The sequence below is a fragment of the Corvus moneduloides genome, chromosome 19 (assembly GCF_009650955.1).
Source record: "Corvus moneduloides isolate bCorMon1 chromosome 19, bCorMon1.pri, whole genome shotgun sequence".
Lineage (NCBI taxonomy): Eukaryota > Metazoa > Chordata > Aves > Passeriformes > Corvidae > Corvus > Corvus moneduloides.
In genome coordinates this window covers 7,443,866-7,464,017 of record NC_045494.1, presented here as the reverse complement: position 1 = coordinate 7,464,017, position 20,152 = coordinate 7,443,866, and the positions used below count along the sequence as shown (strand labels likewise).

The following is a 20,152-nucleotide window of genomic DNA, read 5'->3' as shown; positions in this document are numbered from 1 at the left end:
CTCCATCAGTATCAGCTGGAGCCTCTTCAAGGCTCTGCATAGCCCGGGCAGCATCGGAGCTGCTTCTTTGATTTCTGTGATTTGTCAGAAGCCTGAGGTGCTTGGGTTTCACCCTGGGGTGGCCGAGATGAAGGCACTGATCACATTCACTTCAGACTCCTGTCTGCTCTGAGCTATCTGAGATGAGAAAGGCTAAACTGGTGCTGTGCAGATACTCCCTCCCCACCCCAGTCTCCAGCCTGGCTGTCCCAGCACCTCTAACCTGAATTCTCTGCACAGACTGAACATACTTGTTTGCCTTTTAAAGTGCTGCTGGCAAGGTGCTGGCAGTTGGTTCATATCTTGTTAAGGGAGAGGGAGATAAGCACCAGGAAAGATGAAACCCTTCCAGATTTCAGCTCCAGATCCCTGAGTAGACTGGATAGTGGCGTTTCCTAAAGATTCCTTCATTTATACAAAATACCAGGTCCTTTCAGGCAGCACTCAGCCACCATGATTTTAAAAAGTTATTAGAGAGCGATAACACATCAGAATCACCTTTTCATTGCAAATTCTTCTTATGTCAGTTACATAAAATAAAAGGATTGATGCTATTGCATAAAATAGAGATGAAAAGGTAACTCCATTTTTAAAAATTACTAAATCACACAAATAAAAGGGTAGAAACTGGCTATGACTGATCAGAGGAATGACACTTTGCATCAATTCCCAACCACCTTGTTTGCTTGGTAATAGCTCAGGTAAAGAGATTGGTCAAAGCTATTCTTAGGGACATCTGTTTTTAAGATTCAACTTGCTAAATGTATGAATAGGGTCTCCTCTTGGTTTCACTCCACAGCAAGTAGAATTGACAATCCAGTCAGAATCCTGAAGCCTGTAAAACTTGTTTAAAATTAGTTTTCTCTTTTTTATGTAATTCCCTCCCCCCACCCCCCATTACATTAATATAAAATATCTCCACTCTTGCTTCCATATCATATGCTGCCTCATACTGACAGAAAATATTCTCCTTTGAGCTTGTACCCCAGGCTACTGAGAGAGAATTCCTGACCTCTCATTCCTGACCTCTCGCTGTTTCAAACTGGTAAGGGCTCTGCTGCCTTCTTCCAGCTATTTTAAGATGGGCCAAAAGGTCTCCAAGGGCCTCTTCCCCAGCCATAACCCGAGGAACACAAATAAAGTATTCATGATTGCAAGGAGAAACCGAAACAATTAAGTTACATAGGTTTGAAAACAGCCCCCTTAAATATTTCAGGAGCACTTTGCTGCACAGTTGTCTGCGTTCAGCAGGGCTGGATGATCCTGTTACATCAAGGCAGTGTCCCCTGGCCCCATCCCCGGGGTCAGAGACAGCCCCAGGCTCTGTGCAGGGATGGACCTGACCTGGCTGAGCTGAAGGACTCTGCCCCGTGCTAAGACACGGCTCAGACTTGTCCCTTCTAATCCCCTGAGTGACCTCTGTGGTTCACGTCTAAAAGGAGCAAACCGAGGAGGCAAGGCTGGGTGAGCCTGTACTAAACTCAGGCCTGGTTTGGTAACACCAGTTTGGCAGCACCAGGGAGCTCCTGGTAGAGCAGTGCCAGCAGCAGCAGCTCTGGCATGGGCAGCAGCCAGAAACAGGCCCGGGGGTCATCCTGCTGCTCCTTCTCTGCTGCCGAGTCCTGCGCTGCTCTGGGACTCCAGATGTGATGTTTGTACATCACACTTCCTTTTCACTGGGCACACGGAGGAACCTGGGTGGCCTCAAATGAGCTGTCCTTGCTCTCCTTCCCTGTTTGGTAGAGAATTCCTTTGAGTCAGTGAAATGCCCTGGATTTGAACTGGGTTTTAACCCAATTATACATGAAAGCAAGAGCCTGTTTAATGGTGGGGGGTGGGCTACAGCCCCCAGGGCTGTTCTCCCGTGGGAATGAGTGCTTTGCAAAAAGCAGCTGAGCCCCTAAAGTACAAATCAAAGGCTCAAAGTGGAATGTCAGATTGTGCAGACTGAAATGATTACACCCAGGTAGTTGAAAATCCCCAGCAGATTCTAATAAGCTTGCAGAGATAAAGGTAGAAGGAATCATGCAGCTAAGGGTGAGGTCTCATGTTACAGCCAGAGTGACTTTGTGGGGCCACTCCTTCCTTCCAGGGTCTTCTACATTGCCCAGCTGTTTCCTTTGCACCAGTTCTGGTGGTCACCTCAGTGCAATTTGGTCTTACAGGTGAGCTGACCTAATGCTGAGCTTCCTCTTAAATGAGTGGTCTGCTTGCCTGGAATTGCTCTTGCTGGTTATTCCCTTACTCCAGATCATAAGGCATTAGTTAGCTAAAAATCAAATTTAAAAGCACAAATGTGCACCAACAGAAGAAAGGGAGCAGGAAGAAGCAGCATGGGAGGGCAGCACAGACCTCAGCCACAAAGGTGAAACTCTTTTGGAGCTCCTGAACTCTGGGACGGAATGAGGAGGAGGGTACAGGAAGGCCACAGTACCTGGAAGAAAGTTTGGTTTGCAAACTTGGACAGAGGCTCTGTGAAAAGCAGATTATCCTACAGTAGACTAACAGACTTTCATGAGATACCAGGCCACTCACATTTTTTATGCCCTGTGATATTGTCTTTACACTTTTGAGGCACAGGCACTGTTATTATGCTTTGCTGCTGAAGATCTGAAACAAACTGGGAGTTGTTTGCTGAGCCAGGCAGTTGAAGACACTCAAAGACTCTTTTCAAGGGGATTGCTTCCAAACTTGACATTTATTTTACAGGATGACAAACATTTTCTCTCATTTAATATTAACTGCCCTGTATCTTATGCTCTGTTCCACTGCAGATACTTAACTCCCTTAATCTTCTGTACATAGATCTCTCCTCATTTTATGAGAGGTCTCACCTCCCTGTGCACAGAAGAGATCCTCACATAAATCTCTCTCACCAGACATCACTGTGACAAGGAAATGGTTTATAGAATTTGAGCCACTTCCATGCAGGAAACCAATGAAGAGTTCTTTCTGTGCATAAGCAGATGCAGAACAAGAAATTATCACAGCTACTTTCTGTTCCTTCTCCTCAAAGAAAATCTACCACGTTAATGGTACCTACCTCCCATGTTATTAATTAATGAGGCACATGGAGCTCTGATACATTAATTCATGCCTGTGAACTGAGTTACTGAGAAATGAGCATTTTTCTTGTGCACTAAAAATTAGTAGTTGAAGATCTTACCCTCAAACAGGATTTTTTAATGGTTTGAAGAAACAAACCTCTAAGGAACAGCTGAACGGGCACAGAGAACTGTCAGGAGGAATCTGCCTGTGCAACATCAGTTATTAACAGAGATTAATTGGAGCAGGAGTGGTTTCCATCCAATCCAAGATCCGAGGGTTTAAAAGGGCAAAGCACTCCAGAGAGATGACGTGGTATTATTTTACTTTGAAATCCTCATGTACCACTTACCACAGTCCCAAAACAAGGGGTTTTAAGGATGGACCCTGGATGCTGCCCAACAGAAATCCCAGTGCCTGGACTGACACTGCTCTTTAGCAAAGAGCTCCAGGAGCCTTTAGGGCTGAGGTATTGCCACCTGCTGTGGAGCTCCAGAAAGTTAAGTATAAAATTAAACCAGTCTTTTTTAAAGGTTAATTCTATAGTAAGTAACTATCACTTAATGCTTAAGTTTTATTATTTCCAGAAACTGTGCCTCATGGATCTACTTTAACAGAACTGAATTTCCTTGAGATGGATTTTTTTTCCCCATCTTCGTTACATTTGACATTCAAAACATCTTCCTGTAATGAAAGCACAGGCAAATATCACCAGGTCTGAACTGTGAGCAAATTGTCACAGCACTGACAAGATCACAGGTAATCAAACTGATTAAGGACTGTGATACCTCCTTTGGTCACAGCCTGCATTTCATCTGCTCTTATCTGTGTCAGAATAAAGTCAGGAGGATGTGTTTGTCTGCGGAACAATCACACCCTTGAAAAATACCTCTCCCAAATTCCACTCCTGTGGCTAACTTGCAGTTTGGAATAAAGCTCCCTCAACTATAGCTGAAGCCACTTTTGCCTCAATACATTGCCTAAGAAATAACACCAAGCCTTTTCTTGATCCTGCCATATTCTCTGCTTCCTTGGACTCTTACCCCATCAGGGCTTGAGCTGCAATATCTGACTTTGGGGTGATGTTCAGCAGCTCAGAGATGTCCCTGTGTTGCCAATTTGGTTTTTTTTAAGAGCTCAGCCTGTTTTTCAAGGGCTCAGCACAACAATCTGATAAAGATAAGTTCCCTTTAAGGAAGAAGAGTGTAAGCAGAATCCAAGCTCCATTTTTTGAAGTCCCTGCCTTAAGCATAAGCAGAGAACACGAGATTGGTTTTAAACAAATGAACAACATGCAGAGGCTGGAGGAATAAGCACACAGTGCACAGACTCATCTGCCAGAGAAGCAAACAGGAGGAAGAGATCCTTGTCTTTTGAAGGAGAAGAGTCAGGGACAGGCTGGGCTCTGCCCTTGGAGGTACAGGTCCTTCCAACCCCGGGTGACTCTGCCTGATGCTGTCAGCATGTGCTCAGGACCATCCATCTTAAAGAGGGCTCCCTTGCCAAAAAGCTCTTTTAAAATACAACTTAGTTCTGCATACAAGAGCTGTGCCACAAAGAGATGGAGAGCCTCAGTTTCTACTCATTTAGCTGGGGAAGAGGTGAGCAGAGGGAAGAGCCTCAAAGTATCTGTTTTCCTCCATACTGAAACAGGCCACAAGTGCAAGGAGCCTTTTAGCTCTCCTGTCTTGGTTGTGTTCCCAGCAAACCCATCCCTCCATGGATCAGCCAACATGCACAAAAGGCACGAGAGGCAAGATGGAAACAAGGAGTTTGGTGCTATGACAGTTTCATTGCAAGAAAATCATACTTGAGAGAGGCTGTTTCTACCTAAGCTACAGTTGGGACAAATTAACCAACACCAGGATGATCTCGAGGACCATCCTACTGCTACAGCAGCCTTTTCACACAGGGATTTGCAGGTCCTCTGGGAAGCTGCACCTAACCTGGAAAGCGTGTCAAACACCCCCATCATCATCATCATCATTGTGCTGGAGAAAGAGGTTGAGGTGCTGCATGGAAATAATCCAAGCACTTTGGGGCTTGTGGCTGTGAGTGAAAGCATTGAGTTCCCTGTGACCAAGGGCTTGTGGCAGATACTGAAGGAATTTTTCCACCTGGATTACCCCAGGGAATCAGCTACAGCTGCAACACAACCTTGGTCTTTGCTTGAGAGAGATAACAAAGTCTAACGTGGCTTAGCAAGGACTGCTGGGATTTAGAAGCAAATTTCCACTAAAGTCTGTCTCATCTTTCAGTCATACCAGTTCCTGCTCTAATCAAAGACATCCCAGTCCATGAGGCCACATAGGCAGTGGTTTGGAGGCTGAATTTAGGACCATAGTCCAGGCATGAATTTATTTGAGCTGCCATAGACACAAACCATATTCTAAGAAACAGACCAATTAACCTGTAAAAAAAAAAAAAAAAAAAAATTCATTCTCTCACTAACCAGACAGGCCTCAGGCTTCATGACCAAGACGAAAAGTACTTTTCCTTCCAACATGATGTTCTTCCAATAGAACTGTTAGACAAATTCTGCAAATAATCAGTTGCTAAACATCTGAGGAAAGCTTGCATTACTACTGAAAAGTTAAAAAAAATAAAAAAAAAAGAGCTCCAGGCCAAGCTTTTCTAGGAGTAGAGAATTTTGGCAGCAAACACACCACCCTATAAAAGAGCTCACGTTACCAGAAAGCATTTGACCTAAAACTCAGGCCACTATAAAACAGCATCCCATATTAAGGGCCCAATATGTGTACTCAGATGTGGAAAATTTATTCTTTAGTTGTGATCCAAGACTCTCCCCTCTGCAGAGCAGTGGGTCTGTGGGGGTCAGGGAACACTGTGCCAGCATGGCTGGAAGGATTCTTTCAAGTCAGTGTTAACAGCAGCTCGTGTCCTGCAGCCAGGGACACTTCCCAGTGCCAGAGCCCAGTGAGGCTGCACAAAGCAGAAGGGGAAAGCACTGCCAAAGCCTGACTGGCAATAACCTTAATAAGGGCCAACGAGCCCTCGGAGTGCTTCCAAGCATTAAAGCATTAGCTCTTGGAGAGGGCCAGCAAACTTCTATCAGATCCCAGACAAGCAGTTCAAGTGAAAAGTAGAGGTAGGCACAAAATTCGAGGGGTTTGGCAGCAGCTGAATCCTCTGATCAGAAACAGGCCATTATTTCTACTGTCAGCTGAGGGGCAGGCTAAGAGTAACCACAAGGCTCAGAAGGCAGTTCCTGAAAGGGAGAGATGAAGAGGGATTTTTTTCCCCCCACTACATTCAAAAGCTGCTTACAATCATTCATTGAAGGCTCCGCCCTTCACGACCATCTCATCCCATCACCGATTTTACTTGCTGCTCGTTTTCTGACAGCACATAAATGCACCCTAATACTGTCACAAGCCTTTCCATCCCCTCCTGCTCAGCTCAGAACACAACTGAAAGCACAGTTCCTGAGTTCCAGTCTTGCCTTGCTTTGTCCCTTTGCAATTTCTCCTATATTTTAGGCATAGCAGCTCTAAAAGGATTCTTAACATCTCTGCCCACGAGTCAAGGAGCTCATTCCAGTGAATCCTTCAGTTCCAAAGCTCTGCTAGAAAAAAAATCTGCCATTATCTCAGCACATACCCCTAAACTACTCAATTCCATTTGTAGTCAGGTCTGTACTCTGAGGAAAATAAGAAGCCTGGATTAATTTTTCTGTCGCCGTTGGTTTTGAATCTAAATGCAATTTAGGGTGTACAAGTAATGGCAGCATTTTTGTGACTCCCTCACTCTTTCAGTGGACCTACTGGACTTTTCAAGTTATGTGGGTGAAAATAGGGAGAAGATAATAAATTGCTTCTGCCTTTTCTGAGCAGGACTGTCCCATCTCTTCTCCCAAGCCTGCCAACAAGCAAATACTCAGAAAAGGCTTTAGAATCAGTCCATCTGTGAGGAGCAGAAAGAAGCAGCTGGGTGCACCAGGATGATGCACAGGGTCACACCAGCTCAGAAGCTGCTGATTAAACCATAATTTCCTGTAAATTTGCAGCATCAGTGCCTGGCACAAGAGGTGGAAACAGCAGGATACCTCCCTGCCAGCCTCAGTCCTGCAGCAAGAGACAAGGAAATAATGAAGCAAACAGAAATAAGGAAGTGAAAACTACTTTGGAAATGGAAACTGAAAGAGAAGGCTCTCTAAAACCTCATTAGCAATAAATTAGGTCTCAAAGGAGGTATTAGTACTTGTAGAAGGAAGGGTGCCTGAAGCACCACCTGAGCAACTCCACAACCATTTTTTCCTGCAGAACAGAATGTGCCATCCAAGTGTTGCAGGTAGGAAAGGATCCCTCAAGCCTTGCTTGGGAAGATCAAGACAGAGCCTGAAACAAGAGAGCTTCCAAGGAGAGGTTTCCAAAGCATGCCAAGGACAGCAACTCAGCACCATTGCAGGAGGATTTAGTTCTTCCTCACTGGCTGTCAGGGCTACAAGCAAGTTACAGGGGAGAAATTTCAGAATACTTTGTTCTTTTTCTTAGCTGGAAAAAAAAAAAAGTGGTGTTAGGTGAGGGATAAAGGAAGGAAATTTTTAACGAGGAGCAAACTGCTCTATGCAGTTTCACCAGCTTCAATTCCAAATCCACTGGCAGATAGCACAGCAGCACTGCCAGATCAATCCTGTCTCCCTTCAGTGTTATCACCCACAGTATTCCAGGACAAACCAGCAATAACCTTCCAGGAACCATAATCTGAACCAGGGCCTTTCCTGGCACCAGCCCCATCCCGTAGGGATTGCAGGATGGTGACACAATCACTTTACTTCTCCCACCCACCACCTTGCTTCACCTCCAGCAGTGCTCTTTGCCCCTCAGCTCAGAGAGGGCAGCTCCACCTTCTCCCAGGGATCTGTGGGCAATGTGAAAGAAGCTGCTGAAGGACAGAATAGATATGAGAGGAGACAAGGATCACAAAAGGGAATTCAGAATTTTATTTCCAAAAAAAAAGAGCAATGTAGTGTTGAAACAAAAATCAAATTCAGTTAGTTTTCCTCCGATTTGAATGGCTACAAAAATAGATTCTACCCAAATCCATAAAGCCAGTTAACAGTACCATAACAAACAAACCCCAAAATTACTCATTCAGATACCACATACAGCAGCCACAGGAATCTAGCATATATTACTTGATGGTTTTTTTCCCTTAAAGTAAATTTCTAAATGTTTCCGTTAAAACTGAAATACCCATAAGATTTTAAAAAATTGTACAAAAAATAATTGTTGGAGGTAACAGTGTGCGTTTATTAAAATCCTGCGCCAAGGCAGTAAAACATTTATAATTTAAAACCCAGCCCAGTAGAAAAGAGAAATGTGCAAACATTTGAATGTTAGATGTACTCAGAGGCTTGTGGTGCATCAGACCTGGCATCCACTGCTGTCCTAAAGCAAGGCAGGCTCCAGCAGGAGAAGTCTCCAAGAGGCACTAAAGGGGAGGCAGAGGCAGCAAGCACAGCATACGAGCTGCAGCTCCCCAGTCTGGCTGCTGGGAGCACTGGTGCCTTCTCCCCAGGGACGGTTTGCCCAGTCAGTAGTGTTATGGCACTCGATCCAATGCCAGGAAGTCCTCAGTGAGTTCTGGTCAATCTGCTGTAGCAGGGAAAAATGCAAAGCCATTTTAAAAGGCAGGCATTGAAAGCTAATGAGAGCTAATGAGTTGATATGCTCAGATTGTTGCTGGGAGTTCTGGCTACCTCACCAGCTCACTTTGTGATAAGAGTCAGGAGCCTTCAAAGGATTTTTAGCTCTTCCTTTACCACTTCAGCATGTAAGGCACTGAGCAGTGCTCACACACCACTCAGCCAGCAGATTCTCACCCTGAAAATTTGGGTCAGAGCTCTGCACAAAGCGTTTAAATAAGCTGAATTTTATAAAGAAATTTCATTCTACTTTCTGCCTCCTTTGGCTACTTCAAATATCTTCAGCCTCACCTACCTCCTCCATTACTTAGCCCGTGTCCTAACGGACTTCTTGCCGAATTTCTTTCTGCATAACTCCTGCAATGACACAAGAAGAGATTCCTTATTGCAATGCAGTCTCATCCCATCCACTCCCAGAGGCTGACAGAAGACCAGGATGAGGTAGTGTCCAGAGGAAGTGCACAGAGCAGAGCATATCAGGCAGTCACTGATCCTTCCACACCAGCAGTTACCAACCCCACCAAGCTTCCTGCATCCGTTGCAGACAGTAGTCCTTTGCCTACACTTGGTAGCCCCTGTCCCTTGACCATTCTAGGGAGATGAAATAAAGCCCCGCAGCCGTGGTGGTAGCTCAGCTCTATTGTAGAGACAGAATGGGAGCAGAGACACTGAACACATCCAAGGGACAGTGTCAAGCCAGGATTAAAACTCCAGAGTCCCATCCTTGACCAACTAAGCCCGTGTGGCCTGCCCTTAGATCAGCATGGGTTGACACAAATAGAAACCTGTATGCGAATACTCAGAGTCCTGTTCCTTGGGGATGTGGGAATGTGATCTCTCCTGCTTTTCGGAGAGAAAGAGACAAAGCATTATTCATAAAAAACGCCAAGGGACAGCATGTGAAAGAGAACCTGACTCGCATTATTGCCCTTTGGTAGCTTGTGGGATGCACACATGACCAGATTCCAGCACAAGGATCCCTGCCATCAGGTGGGCACCCCCCTGCTGTCACCTCAAGCTGCCCCCCCCCCCAGCCAGCCCCAGCCATCAGGAAGAGAAGTGGGCTGATACTCACCCTCTGCCTCCCTCCAGAGTACTCTGGATCTCCTTCAGCACTTCTGGAAAGCAGAGGGTTAAATGAGTGAGCCAAACCAGAGGGGATCTGCTTTGAGGCAGCTGCCTGACCACATTCCACCTCCCCATGAACAGCCTCCAGAACCTGCCTCCCACAGCTCAGAGGTCAGTCCTTGGATCACCACTGCCTCTTCAACAGCACCAGGTTTTTACTGGGCAGGCTGGCACACAGGACTGCAGCAGTTGTTTGCCAGAGGAAACATTGCCAATCCCCGTGTACCAGAGCCCCAAAGGAACTGTCTGTTCCAGCTGTCATTTTACACAAGTCCTACTGGAAATAAAGATCCTTCTCTTAGCAGGGAACGAAGCTCTGCAGAACAACCCTGCCCGAGGGCATGGTTATCTGTCCAACCCCTCATTTCTGGGGATTCAAGACAACCCAGCATTTCTACCAGTAATTGCAGATCCCTTGGAACTAGAATCCACAAAATTCCCAGCAGTTTTCTTCTTTTCCCACCCAGAAAGGCACCTTCCCTCTCAGCAGCAAGACTTCATCTCACTCACTTTCGTCATTGAGTAAGGCATGTTCCATCAGCCTCCCAGACTTCCTTCCTAAAAAAGAGTAGGAAAAAAAGCTTTTACCTAACAATATTCTCCCCTTTACCTGAAATAAGTGCAGTTTTGGAAACCCACAATGGAACTGGATTTTTCCCCCACGTTAAGTACTTTTTGACTTTACTGAATGCTTCACAACTAATCCTTGAATCTCACACACTGAACTGTATTTTCCAGCAATACTAGTTTGGATAACAGAAGATTCAAATAATTTCAGACCTTTCCTCCAGCAAAAACTCTGTTCTAACCTTTAAGGGAATCTTCCACACACAATTTACTTCAGAGGTGTCAACTAAAATACCATCCAGGCAGGTCACTATGTTTCCCTCACATCCCTCCTTATTTTTCCTTATTTTTCTTAGGTAGAAAATATCAACTGTAGCAATAGGAAAGACATTTTGAGGTTTACACATCACCATGCTACCTTTAGTACACTTATTTTTTTTCCACTTACCATCTTCTCCACAGTCACCTGGACTCTTTCCTGGTCCCCTAAAAAAGGAAAGGAGACAGAAAACAATTACTGATGCTGAGGCACAGGCGTGCAGAGAACTGTTCCTGGCAGCTGAAAGAAGCTCCAGTGCACATCAACTAAATGGTTTGCTGAGTGTAGGAAGGGCTTCACCACATGCTGGTGATGCAGAAGTCTGCAGACACCACAGAACACTAATAAACTCTTCAAATAAAATTCCTGTAGGATCTCTGTGAGTGTCAGATCTACTGTTACTCTGTTCCAAGAGGAGAGGAGGAACGCTGGATTTCCCTTCACAAAGCAACAGCTCAGCTCCAGCACTTGGGAACAAGCAAAGCAAGCCAGGGCTTGCCCTAAGTTAGTGACTCCAGCTTAGGGATACCAGTTCCAGTGCTTCCTGCTGTGTCCTACCAAATGTACTCCAAGTAGGAAAACCATCAGGGGGAAGGTTACATTTCCTGATGCCAGTCCCTCCATAGAAAGTAACTTCAAAGGGGTTTTTTTTTTCCCTCCCTACTCAGACACAGTCAGTGTGCAAGAGTATTACAGAGTTTACCTGGATTTCCTTGCAGCATTCTCTGTGCCAGACTTGTTGTGCACTTGATTGTTGCTTGTCACTTCTGGCATGTCCACGATGCACCGGGGCTCCACCAACCATTTGGTGGAAAGGGAAAACCTCTCAAACTCCGACGGCGAGATCAGATAGAAACCTACAGGTGTTTGGGAATTTACAAGGGCAATTCTCAGGAAACAGTTCCAGAACCAAAGGTGATCCAAAAAAAGAACAGATCTAGGCGTGGTCTGTTGGCAGAAAGGGTTTGCTTTTCCTTCTATCTAAGCAAGGAGGGATCATTGAGGAAGATATTACCCAGCTCCCCCCTCTGGTTAGCCTAGAGACTGTGCAATTTAAGATTATGCTGAGAGAGAATTCTGCTGTCCTGTGCTGACACTTAGGAAAAACAGCACAGAAAGATGCAAGAAATGAACTGGAAAGCAGCAATCCATCTTCAGCAGCCATAACATGCTGGATCCCAGTTTTGCAATGTGAGTGCTGAGCCACAGGCATGTACAGGAGGCAAAGTGGAGACATTTCCCCAGAGCCTGCTGCTTGGAGAGCCATTCCCTCACACCAAACAAGAGGAGGGTGGCCAGGTGCAAGTTACCTAAGGAGCACATCCAAGCTGAAAACCACTGTATTCGTTAACAGTAATGGAATAAACTCACTCCTGCTTCTGCTAACTCATGTGTTGGTACCTGTTGGGAGCTGCTACTGCCTGGAAACACACAACGAACACATTTCTGAAATACTCTCACATGTGTACACAGCCAGCTGTAAACACTAAGCCCTTTCCCACTGTCTCAAACACACAATAAGAGGGATGATTTGGGGGAAGCCCACCTCACCTTGGCCATATTTGGTGAAGACACAGGATGCAATGCCACTCACATCCTCCTTGCGGATGCAGGGGTAGCGGATCTGTAACTTGAGGAAGGGCAGGGAGATGATCTGGATGTCTCCCAGGTTGGTCAGCACTGCCAGGTCGTTCTCGCTGTAATCGTCGGTCTTGCAGCTGCCGAAGTTGGCAACTGTCACCTTCCGTACCCTGCAGCCCTCCAGGGCTGTCAGCTTCAGCTTCAGCTTGGAGCTGACCTTGGGCAACGTGAAGACCTGTCACAGAAACGAGACACTGACACCTCTTCCTGCACAAAGGCAGCAGCAGCAGCTCCCTGGGACATCTGCTGCTCCCTCCCTGGACAATGTTTCCATTCACAGGGAATACACACAGGTGTAACCAGAGCCAACCCCCTGCTCACAAGAAGGAATCAGCCACAGGCAGCGTGAGAATCTATCTCTGTTCTGACATCGGTTTTACCCTTCAGGCTGTAACTGTACTTCTCCCCTATTTTTCCAAAACTCTTCCCTATTTGGCTACAAACTATTATAGAAAGAGAACAGGGTTTGAGTTAGTGTGCAAAACAAGAAACCTTTAAGCTACTTCACAAACATACCTACAAATTCCTGCTTCTGCACTAACCACAGAAAAGCTCTTACCCAAAAGCAGAAGCAGCCTTGTCCGAAGAGTATAATGTAATATAGGCATAAAATTTCTTTATTCAGCACTATGCTGAACACCCAGCTCACCAGCACACATCTGATTTATGGACTGCACCAAACAGAAATGCTGTCCCATGGCTGTTATTCAGGTACAGGAGAACCAGCACACCCAAGAGTTCTCTCTCCACTGAGCTGTGCCCAGGGCTTTAGCAGATTTCATGCACAGTTTATAGGCACCTCCCCCCTTTAAGAGGTGACATTCACCTTAAATTGCTCTTCAGATACCACCAGCAGCTGGTGGCTGCCTTGCATATCAGGACTCTTGGAAAGGTCATGTGCTACTTCTAGAGGTTCCGGGAGGGGAGTGCTGCGTCCATCCAACACAAGTATCCCCACAACAGGAGCCCTGTGCATCAGCTGAATCTCTTTGGCTAGACAGGCAAGATAAGGAGGGAAAACAAACAGAAAAAACAAACAGGAGTCTAGTCAGAGACACTGTTAGAAACTCATTCACATCCTCTCAGAGCCGGAGACCTATATACCGTGGTTATAGAAATGCTGCCTAAAAAGATTTAGTAGTTGAAGGGCATTCTGACTGGACTGATCTGTGTTAAACAGAAACCATTGTTACATAAAGACATCAGGCCCAGCTGTCAGAACAAGGGACATGTGCAGCAAGGGTTGATGGCAAACTTCAGTGACAGCTGACAAAAATTCACATTTCTGAAGTGAGTAGGAAACGAGGCTGAGGCACATGAAGCAGTGCTGGAGCTCCAGTTCAGCTGCTGCAGTGAGCACTGCTTAGCTCAGACACTGCCACACCTGGCTCCAGTCACTGATAAACAGCACTAATTGAGCCATCCTGCTTTTCTGCCCGTAACTCCTGTGAGTGATGGCTCAGACCCAGCAGAACCCTGCTTTCACCAGGCACTTACCCTGCTCTGCCCTCACAGGCTCATCCATCCTCCTCTCTGCTGGAGGAACACGTAAACAGAAGGCGTAGACTGTCCCTCCATTGGTGCCAGCCCACAGGGACGGGCAGTGCCGGGAGCCTGGAACAACAAAAAGGCCCATGAGCAAGGCACCATCCATGACACCCTTCAGTAACAGCTTTCCCTGGCTATAAAAACCTCCCTCTGTTTGCACCTTAAATAGCTTTGTATCTGGGGGGACTTGCCAGGCAAACTGGAAGTTCTTACCATTCTTTTCCCAATACACCAGCAGCCCTCAGAAAGGACGCTGCACGTGAGCAAAGGCAAAAGTACCACCACACGAACCACCACAACTGCTGTGTCCAGTTTTCACACATTTATATCACACAGGAGCAGAGTAAACTTGTGCATGGTATCAGTTTGGGCTCAGATGCACAACCAGCCCCCCCACCTTCACCAAAATTAAAAGGCTCTGCTGGAGATAGGGGTGAACTTCAGAGCAACGAGAGAAAGAAAAGTTTATACTAAAAAGTCAGATGCCATTCCAGCCCATTTGAAAATCATACATAAAGACTTGATTCAAAGATGAACTGCCACTTGCTTCGGATTAGCCAGCAGCCCAGAATGGCTAAATAACAATTCTGCATGACAACATATGCTCTTGTTCTATATTGGTTTTTCAGCACAGCACAAAGTAGGACACAGGAGGTGCCGAGTTTTCCTGGCAGTAAATCCTAATACACTCCTTGGCAGAAGAAGTAAAAACCCATTTGGAAGAAGAGAGAGATGCTTTTCCTACTCACTGTCTCTCAGAAAGGTATCAGCAAAATACAAGGTTCGCACAAAGCCAGTGAAAGAGTCTTCTGCCGAGCGGGCTTCGATCTTGCGCTGGACTGGAGCAAGTTCCATCTCCTGCAATGCGTCCTGGTCAAACTTGGCATTTGCTTCTTGCACCTTCACAGATGAGGAGACACATTGTCAGTCAGGGATAGACACAGCAGGGAGAGGGGGGGGGGGTGGCAGCAATAGAAAGGCACAGCAGGGTCACGCCAGTGAACTTGTCCTCTGAACTGATCTTCTCTAAAAATGTGCCTGTTTTTATCTAACAGAACAGCATCAGAAATTGCCATTTTTCCCTCAGACCAATAGCTACTGATTTGATAGCAGGGCTGAGACCACCTCCTGCTCTAAGCAGTCTCAGCAGGCTCCAAGCTGTAAACAGACAGACCCCAAAAAGGTCAAGCCCTCACCTCTGAGGCATTCCCACTACCTCCTCGCCGCTTCCTACTGGACACGCGGCTTCTTCTGATCCGCCGGAATGACTGACGGAGGGACTTCTTCAAGGATTTCACCCGAGACAGGGGACCTTCTAAGGCCAACTGGTCACTGGGATGCAGTGTGCACCTGGAAGAGGGAGACAGTAGCCACGTGGTCACTTTCTACTGAGTGGCAATTGCTCCCAAGAGTCCAACAAGTATCCCAAGTATCCACACGAATGTTGGAACACACTTATATATTCTGGAAGATCTTCAATGGTGGAGAAAAAAGAAGCAGAGCTTCTTGCTACAGTGACAGCTCTTGAGAAATCACTTATCACACCTTGCTTTGTTAGTAATTCCAGGTCATCATGAACATAAGGATTACCACAGACCCCCTGGAAAGATGACACTTACTTGACAAAGACCAGTTGCTTCTGCTGATGGTCAAAAAGCCCAAACCCATGACTGGTACCAAAGGCCACAAGCTTCCACTCTGAGTGCAGGGCCAAAGAGGTGACCACAGCTGGTGGTTGACACTGGACAAGGACAAATGGCTGAAAACCAGCTTCAAATCGAACAGGGCCATCTCGAGTTTTTAGCTTCTCGTGACCTTTCCATCGATAGCCCTCTTGGTCCTGCAGGAGATCTGCTTCAGCATGGTCCACCACGTGTTCTGCATCCTCGTCGTTCAGTTCCATCACCAGCACCTGAAAGGAAGAGAACCTTTGCTACAGCTTTTGCTGTGCAGGCAGATCTCCAAGCTGCAGCCCTTCCCTACAGCTACTAAACTATAGCACCTCTCAGGACAGGTAAGTAGCAGCAGACAATGTCTAAAATACCAACTAGAGAAAGCAGAAAATCCCAGAATGGTTTGGGTTGGAAGGCACCTTAAAGATCACCTAGTTCTAACTCCTGCCATGGACAGGGACACCTTTTCTGGTCAAGAGTTCCATCCAACCTGGCCTTAAACACTTTCAGGCATGGGGCATCCACAACTTCTCCAGGCAGCCTGTTACAGTGCCTCACCACCCTCACAGTAAAGAAGTTCTTCCTATCTAATATCTAATCTAAACCTACTCTCTTTCAGTTTGAAGCTACTCCCCCTTGTTCTGTCACTCCAGGACCTTGTAAGTAGTCTCTACCCATGTTTCTCGTAAGCTCCTTTCGGGTACCAGAAGGCTGCAAATTAGACGACCCCAAACCTTCCTTTCTCCAGGCTGAACAATCCCAATTCTCTCAGCCTTTCCTCAGAGCAGAGCTGCTCCATCCGTCTAATCAAACTTGGTGGCCTCCTCTGGACTCACTCCACCAGCTCCATGTTCTCCTTGTGCTGGATGCAGTGCTCCAGGTGGAGCTCACCAGAGCAGGGTCCCATGAAGCATTTCCAGAAAACAGATCAATTTACCATGAGAAAAATGAGCATTTTGAATTTAAGCAGATCTCCAGATTACTCTGAAACCTGCACTGAAAACAATGTTTATGTTGATTGTTCATATTCCAATACCTGTCCTGCTGTACCAGCAACAGCCAAGTATCCACTGTATTTACACAGGTAGATCTTCTGGATCCCAAGTCTTGGATCATCACTGTAAGGATCAAAGGTACCAACCTAGGCAAGAGAACAGAGAGGGGCTGGTCTTTAACTAGGGCAGGAATCAGAACTGCCTGGGTTTTCAGAAAGTTTCTACAAGCAGCAGCTCTCTTACCTTGCGGAGTGGAGGCCACTCATCCTCCCCCAGGGTGTTCATGTTGTCATTGGGATCAGCATCTGTGAGGAACACTCTCACTGTGCTCAGCTTATAAAGGAGGTGCAAGCAGACACCAGAGGCATCCCAAAACCTCACTGTGCCATCCTCATGCCTGGGGGGAGGATACAGGGACACACATCACACAGGAGAACAGCACATGGAGGGTAAAACGGAGGGGGAAATACAGAAACAGAAAAACAAACCACAGAAAGATTTTTGGCTTCTTGGGTATTTTTTGTGGGTTTTGGTTTTATTTTGTTTTTAGTTTTTTGGGATTTTTTAATATCCAGCTGTTCTTGGTGATCTGACACCATTACACCAATTTAAGATTACACCAAAAAGACATGGAAAGCTTAGCATATGGAAGGAAAAACTCATCCAGGCAAAAATATGGTTACTGCGAGGGAAGGGAAAAAAATAAGATTTAAAAAAAAAAAAAAAATAAAAAAAAAAATAAAAAAAAATATCAAGCTTTAATCTTAGTTCTCCAGGTGAAAATTTGCAACAGTCTTCCAACACAAGGGTAGGAGCTTCTAACATGCTCCATCAAGAATGAAATCTGAGGAACAGCCCACTGAAACTCTCAAAAGTGCTTTGAAAAGAAAATGGTACATTTTTATGCAATGAGACCATCTCTTTCTAGCTACTTCCACCACTTAGCTAGATCTGTTCAGGTTGATCAAAGCACACAGGAGTCCAAGCTAACCTGTATTTTAAGATTCAGAGTGTAAGGCAGAGGGAAAAATGCTTCAAAACATGCGGGATTAAGCTCCACTTTTACACTGCTGCCTTTGAACCAGGCTGGATTAGTGTCTGCACTCCTACACACTTTGCGAGTAGGGGGAATGGATAACACATCAGAACTAAAAATCAGCCACTTTCTGGGTTATCTGTGGACATCATGACCTGTTTGCTCAGAAGCAGCAAAATCAGCTGGCTTTACAAAGCCAGCAGCACAGCTTTGAGACGCTGCGCTGTAAAGCTGCAGCCTCCTCCCTACAAGATGAGCAGACTTTAACTCCACAGGAAAATCTCAGTTAGTTCAAAAGGGGGAACTGGAACTGGAAAGGGGCCCCTGATGGTCCTCAGGTCAGCACCTACCCTGTTAGCAGCAAGTCCCTCTGTGGAGGATCCGGAGCGATGTTGGTGCCACCGTCAATCGGCCACGGCTACAAATACAGTAAGAGAAGTGTGTGACCTCCTAAGCAGTGACAGTGTGGAGAGAATATAAAGTCAGCAGGAGGGCATGAACTCCAGTGCAAGTGGCAGTGAAACAGTCCATGCTGTCAGCTTTTGTTTGCATTACATGTTCCCATTCTGACACCAACTGTGCCTTTTAGAAGGCATTCTACGTATTTCCCCGAGAAGCTTCATGCTTTTACATGAGAACTTTGTTACCCCCGACAGCTGGGAACACTCAGACTTTCCCTCTGGCTTGTCAAAGCTTAAAAAAATATCACATTTTAATTCCCCAGTGTGAGTAACTGTACTGGTGGTGCTTTGGGAAAAAGCCTTTCTCGACCCTATTAAGAGGCAGGACAGTGTCTGGTGGGGCTGAACCCTCTGCAGATCATCAGCAGCACAGACCACCCACACCCTGGGCAGTCGCTCTGTCCTAAACACGTGGGAACACACAGGGGGACACAAAGCTGCCATACCATACTGGAGTAGTGAACGTTCTGCTTGCTCCCAGCGCTGATAATCCGCTCCCAGAGCTTCAGTGGGATGTTGGAGACGTGGTGAGAGCAGGTGATGGCTGAGCAGTGCAGGGAAGCCAGGTATGGAGGGTGCACTGCTGGCCAGCCTGCACTTTTCAAGTCTATCACCACGAGCTCTTCTTCTGCCAGCACCACCAGGGCAGAGGGGTCATCGAATTCTGTAGAAACAACACTCATTGAGGCTGACAAAACTGACATCCAAGGTCAGTGCAAACAAGCTTCCTGTAAGGCTGCTTTGAAAACCGTAATCACACAGCTCCACATCAACATTTTTGTTGGAAAAAACTTTAAATGCTTCTGTGTTAACTGGGCCTATTGAGTATGAATCTGAAGACACAGATTTACTGCAAATCATGTTTCTTTACATCACTCCTGGGACTGTGACAGTGACTTTTAATAGATTCCACCGCAGAATGAAAAATTTGTTAACTGACTAAGTAACACAAAGCTCATACCTACTACTGTAACAGCCAGAATTCCTCTACCTACACCTAATTAACAGCACTGGGTGGAAAGACATGCATACACCCCAGCAGTGACCCATTTAGTGCTGTGTTAGGACCACAGTCCATCCAGGCTAAGCTGCTTAAACATGCTAATGCCTTGGGTTCTGCAGAATGCTTCTCTGCTTGAACTGACAAGTATTTACAATTCAGCTCTCTTTTCATTTTCTCTTCTTCTCATACATTGTGACACATCCTCTAGACTTTCTTTTTAAAGATGTGTACATCACCAAATAATTCTTATGTATATTAGGGACAACTACAAAAGAAATATGCTAATGTAGCTTGACTGGTGACATCTGACACAAACAAGAATTTTAATTCTAGTTACAGTGGAAAATCTTGAGTGAAAAAAATTTAGTCTACAAGGACATTATTGCAGCAAGGCTCACGAGTCAGCCACAGCAGCAAACTGGTGGGGAAAACCGAAACCACAGGCCAGTTCACAGCAGTGACAATTAACACAGCTACAGAAATCTGAGTGAATGTAAAACTGGAGTGGGGGTGATAAACAGAGAGCCATTAGCAAAGTACCTAACTCAGCTTTTCCCTGACCTTCCCTCCTAAACTGTACTTCTACTTCCCTCCTTTACTTGGTTGCTTACCTGGTATACACTTGCAAGAGGTACATATCGACAACTGTTCGCACAGCAAAATTAAATTCAAGTAATTAGTACTTGGCATCACTAGTGAGGCACCCCAAGTTTCACCTCTGACTAGGCCCAGCCACAACACATCACTGATTAGTTATGTTTCTTCATGAAAAGAATGTTTTCTGTTCAGTTTTACTTTGCTTTTCTATGTGCCATCATTTGCAGTTGCCCACAGGACTTCATAACAAAACAAAGAATATCATCCCTGTACTGTTACAGCCCTGCAGTTTGCTGTTGGCAACATTAACCAAAAGTGCTCTGTTTTAACATTTTTTTTTCCCTGCAAAGACACACATCTGAGCTCATTTCTTATGGCAAGAATCTATTTTAAGTTGCTGAAGTAGCAGGCACAGTAGAATTTGTCATGATT

At 45.8% G+C, this 20,152-nt stretch overlaps 1 protein-coding gene across 6 annotated transcripts in view; it reads right to left on the bottom strand.

The window, feature by feature from the left end:
* Positions 1–8,024: 8,024 nt before the first annotated feature.
* LLGL2 (LLGL scribble cell polarity complex component 2) overlaps positions 8,025–20,152 on the bottom strand; it is a 33,136-nt gene continuing 21,008 nt past the window's right edge. For 2 of the 6 annotated variants that reach the window (XM_032129112.1, XM_032129115.1), the window contains exons 11-27: positions 18,567–18,784; positions 18,010–18,077; positions 16,867–17,020; positions 16,665–16,769; positions 15,575–15,867; positions 15,152–15,305; positions 14,705–14,855; positions 13,905–14,021; positions 13,234–13,400; positions 12,318–12,582; positions 11,470–11,623; positions 10,896–10,933; positions 10,391–10,438; positions 9,828–9,870; positions 9,538–9,595; positions 9,048–9,109; positions 8,025–8,702 (exon numbers count right to left, since the gene is read on the bottom strand). In XM_032129112.1, coding sequence (XP_031985003.1) covers positions 9,056–9,109; positions 9,538–9,595; positions 9,828–9,870; positions 10,391–10,438; positions 10,896–10,933; positions 11,470–11,623; positions 12,318–12,582; positions 13,234–13,400; positions 13,905–14,021; positions 14,705–14,855; positions 15,152–15,305; positions 15,575–15,867; positions 16,665–16,769; positions 16,867–17,020; positions 18,010–18,077; positions 18,567–18,784 — 2,087 coding nt within the window. In that variant the 3' untranslated portion in view covers positions 8,025–8,702; positions 9,048–9,055. The remainder of the gene's footprint in view (positions 8,703–9,047; positions 9,110–9,537; positions 9,596–9,827; positions 9,871–10,390; positions 10,439–10,895; positions 10,934–11,469; positions 11,624–12,317; positions 12,583–13,233; positions 13,401–13,904; positions 14,022–14,704; positions 14,856–15,151; positions 15,306–15,574; positions 15,868–16,664; positions 16,770–16,866; positions 17,021–18,009; positions 18,078–18,566; positions 18,785–20,152) is intronic. The other 4 variants (XM_032129113.1, XM_032129114.1, XM_032129116.1 and 1 more) reach the window with 4 other exon arrangements.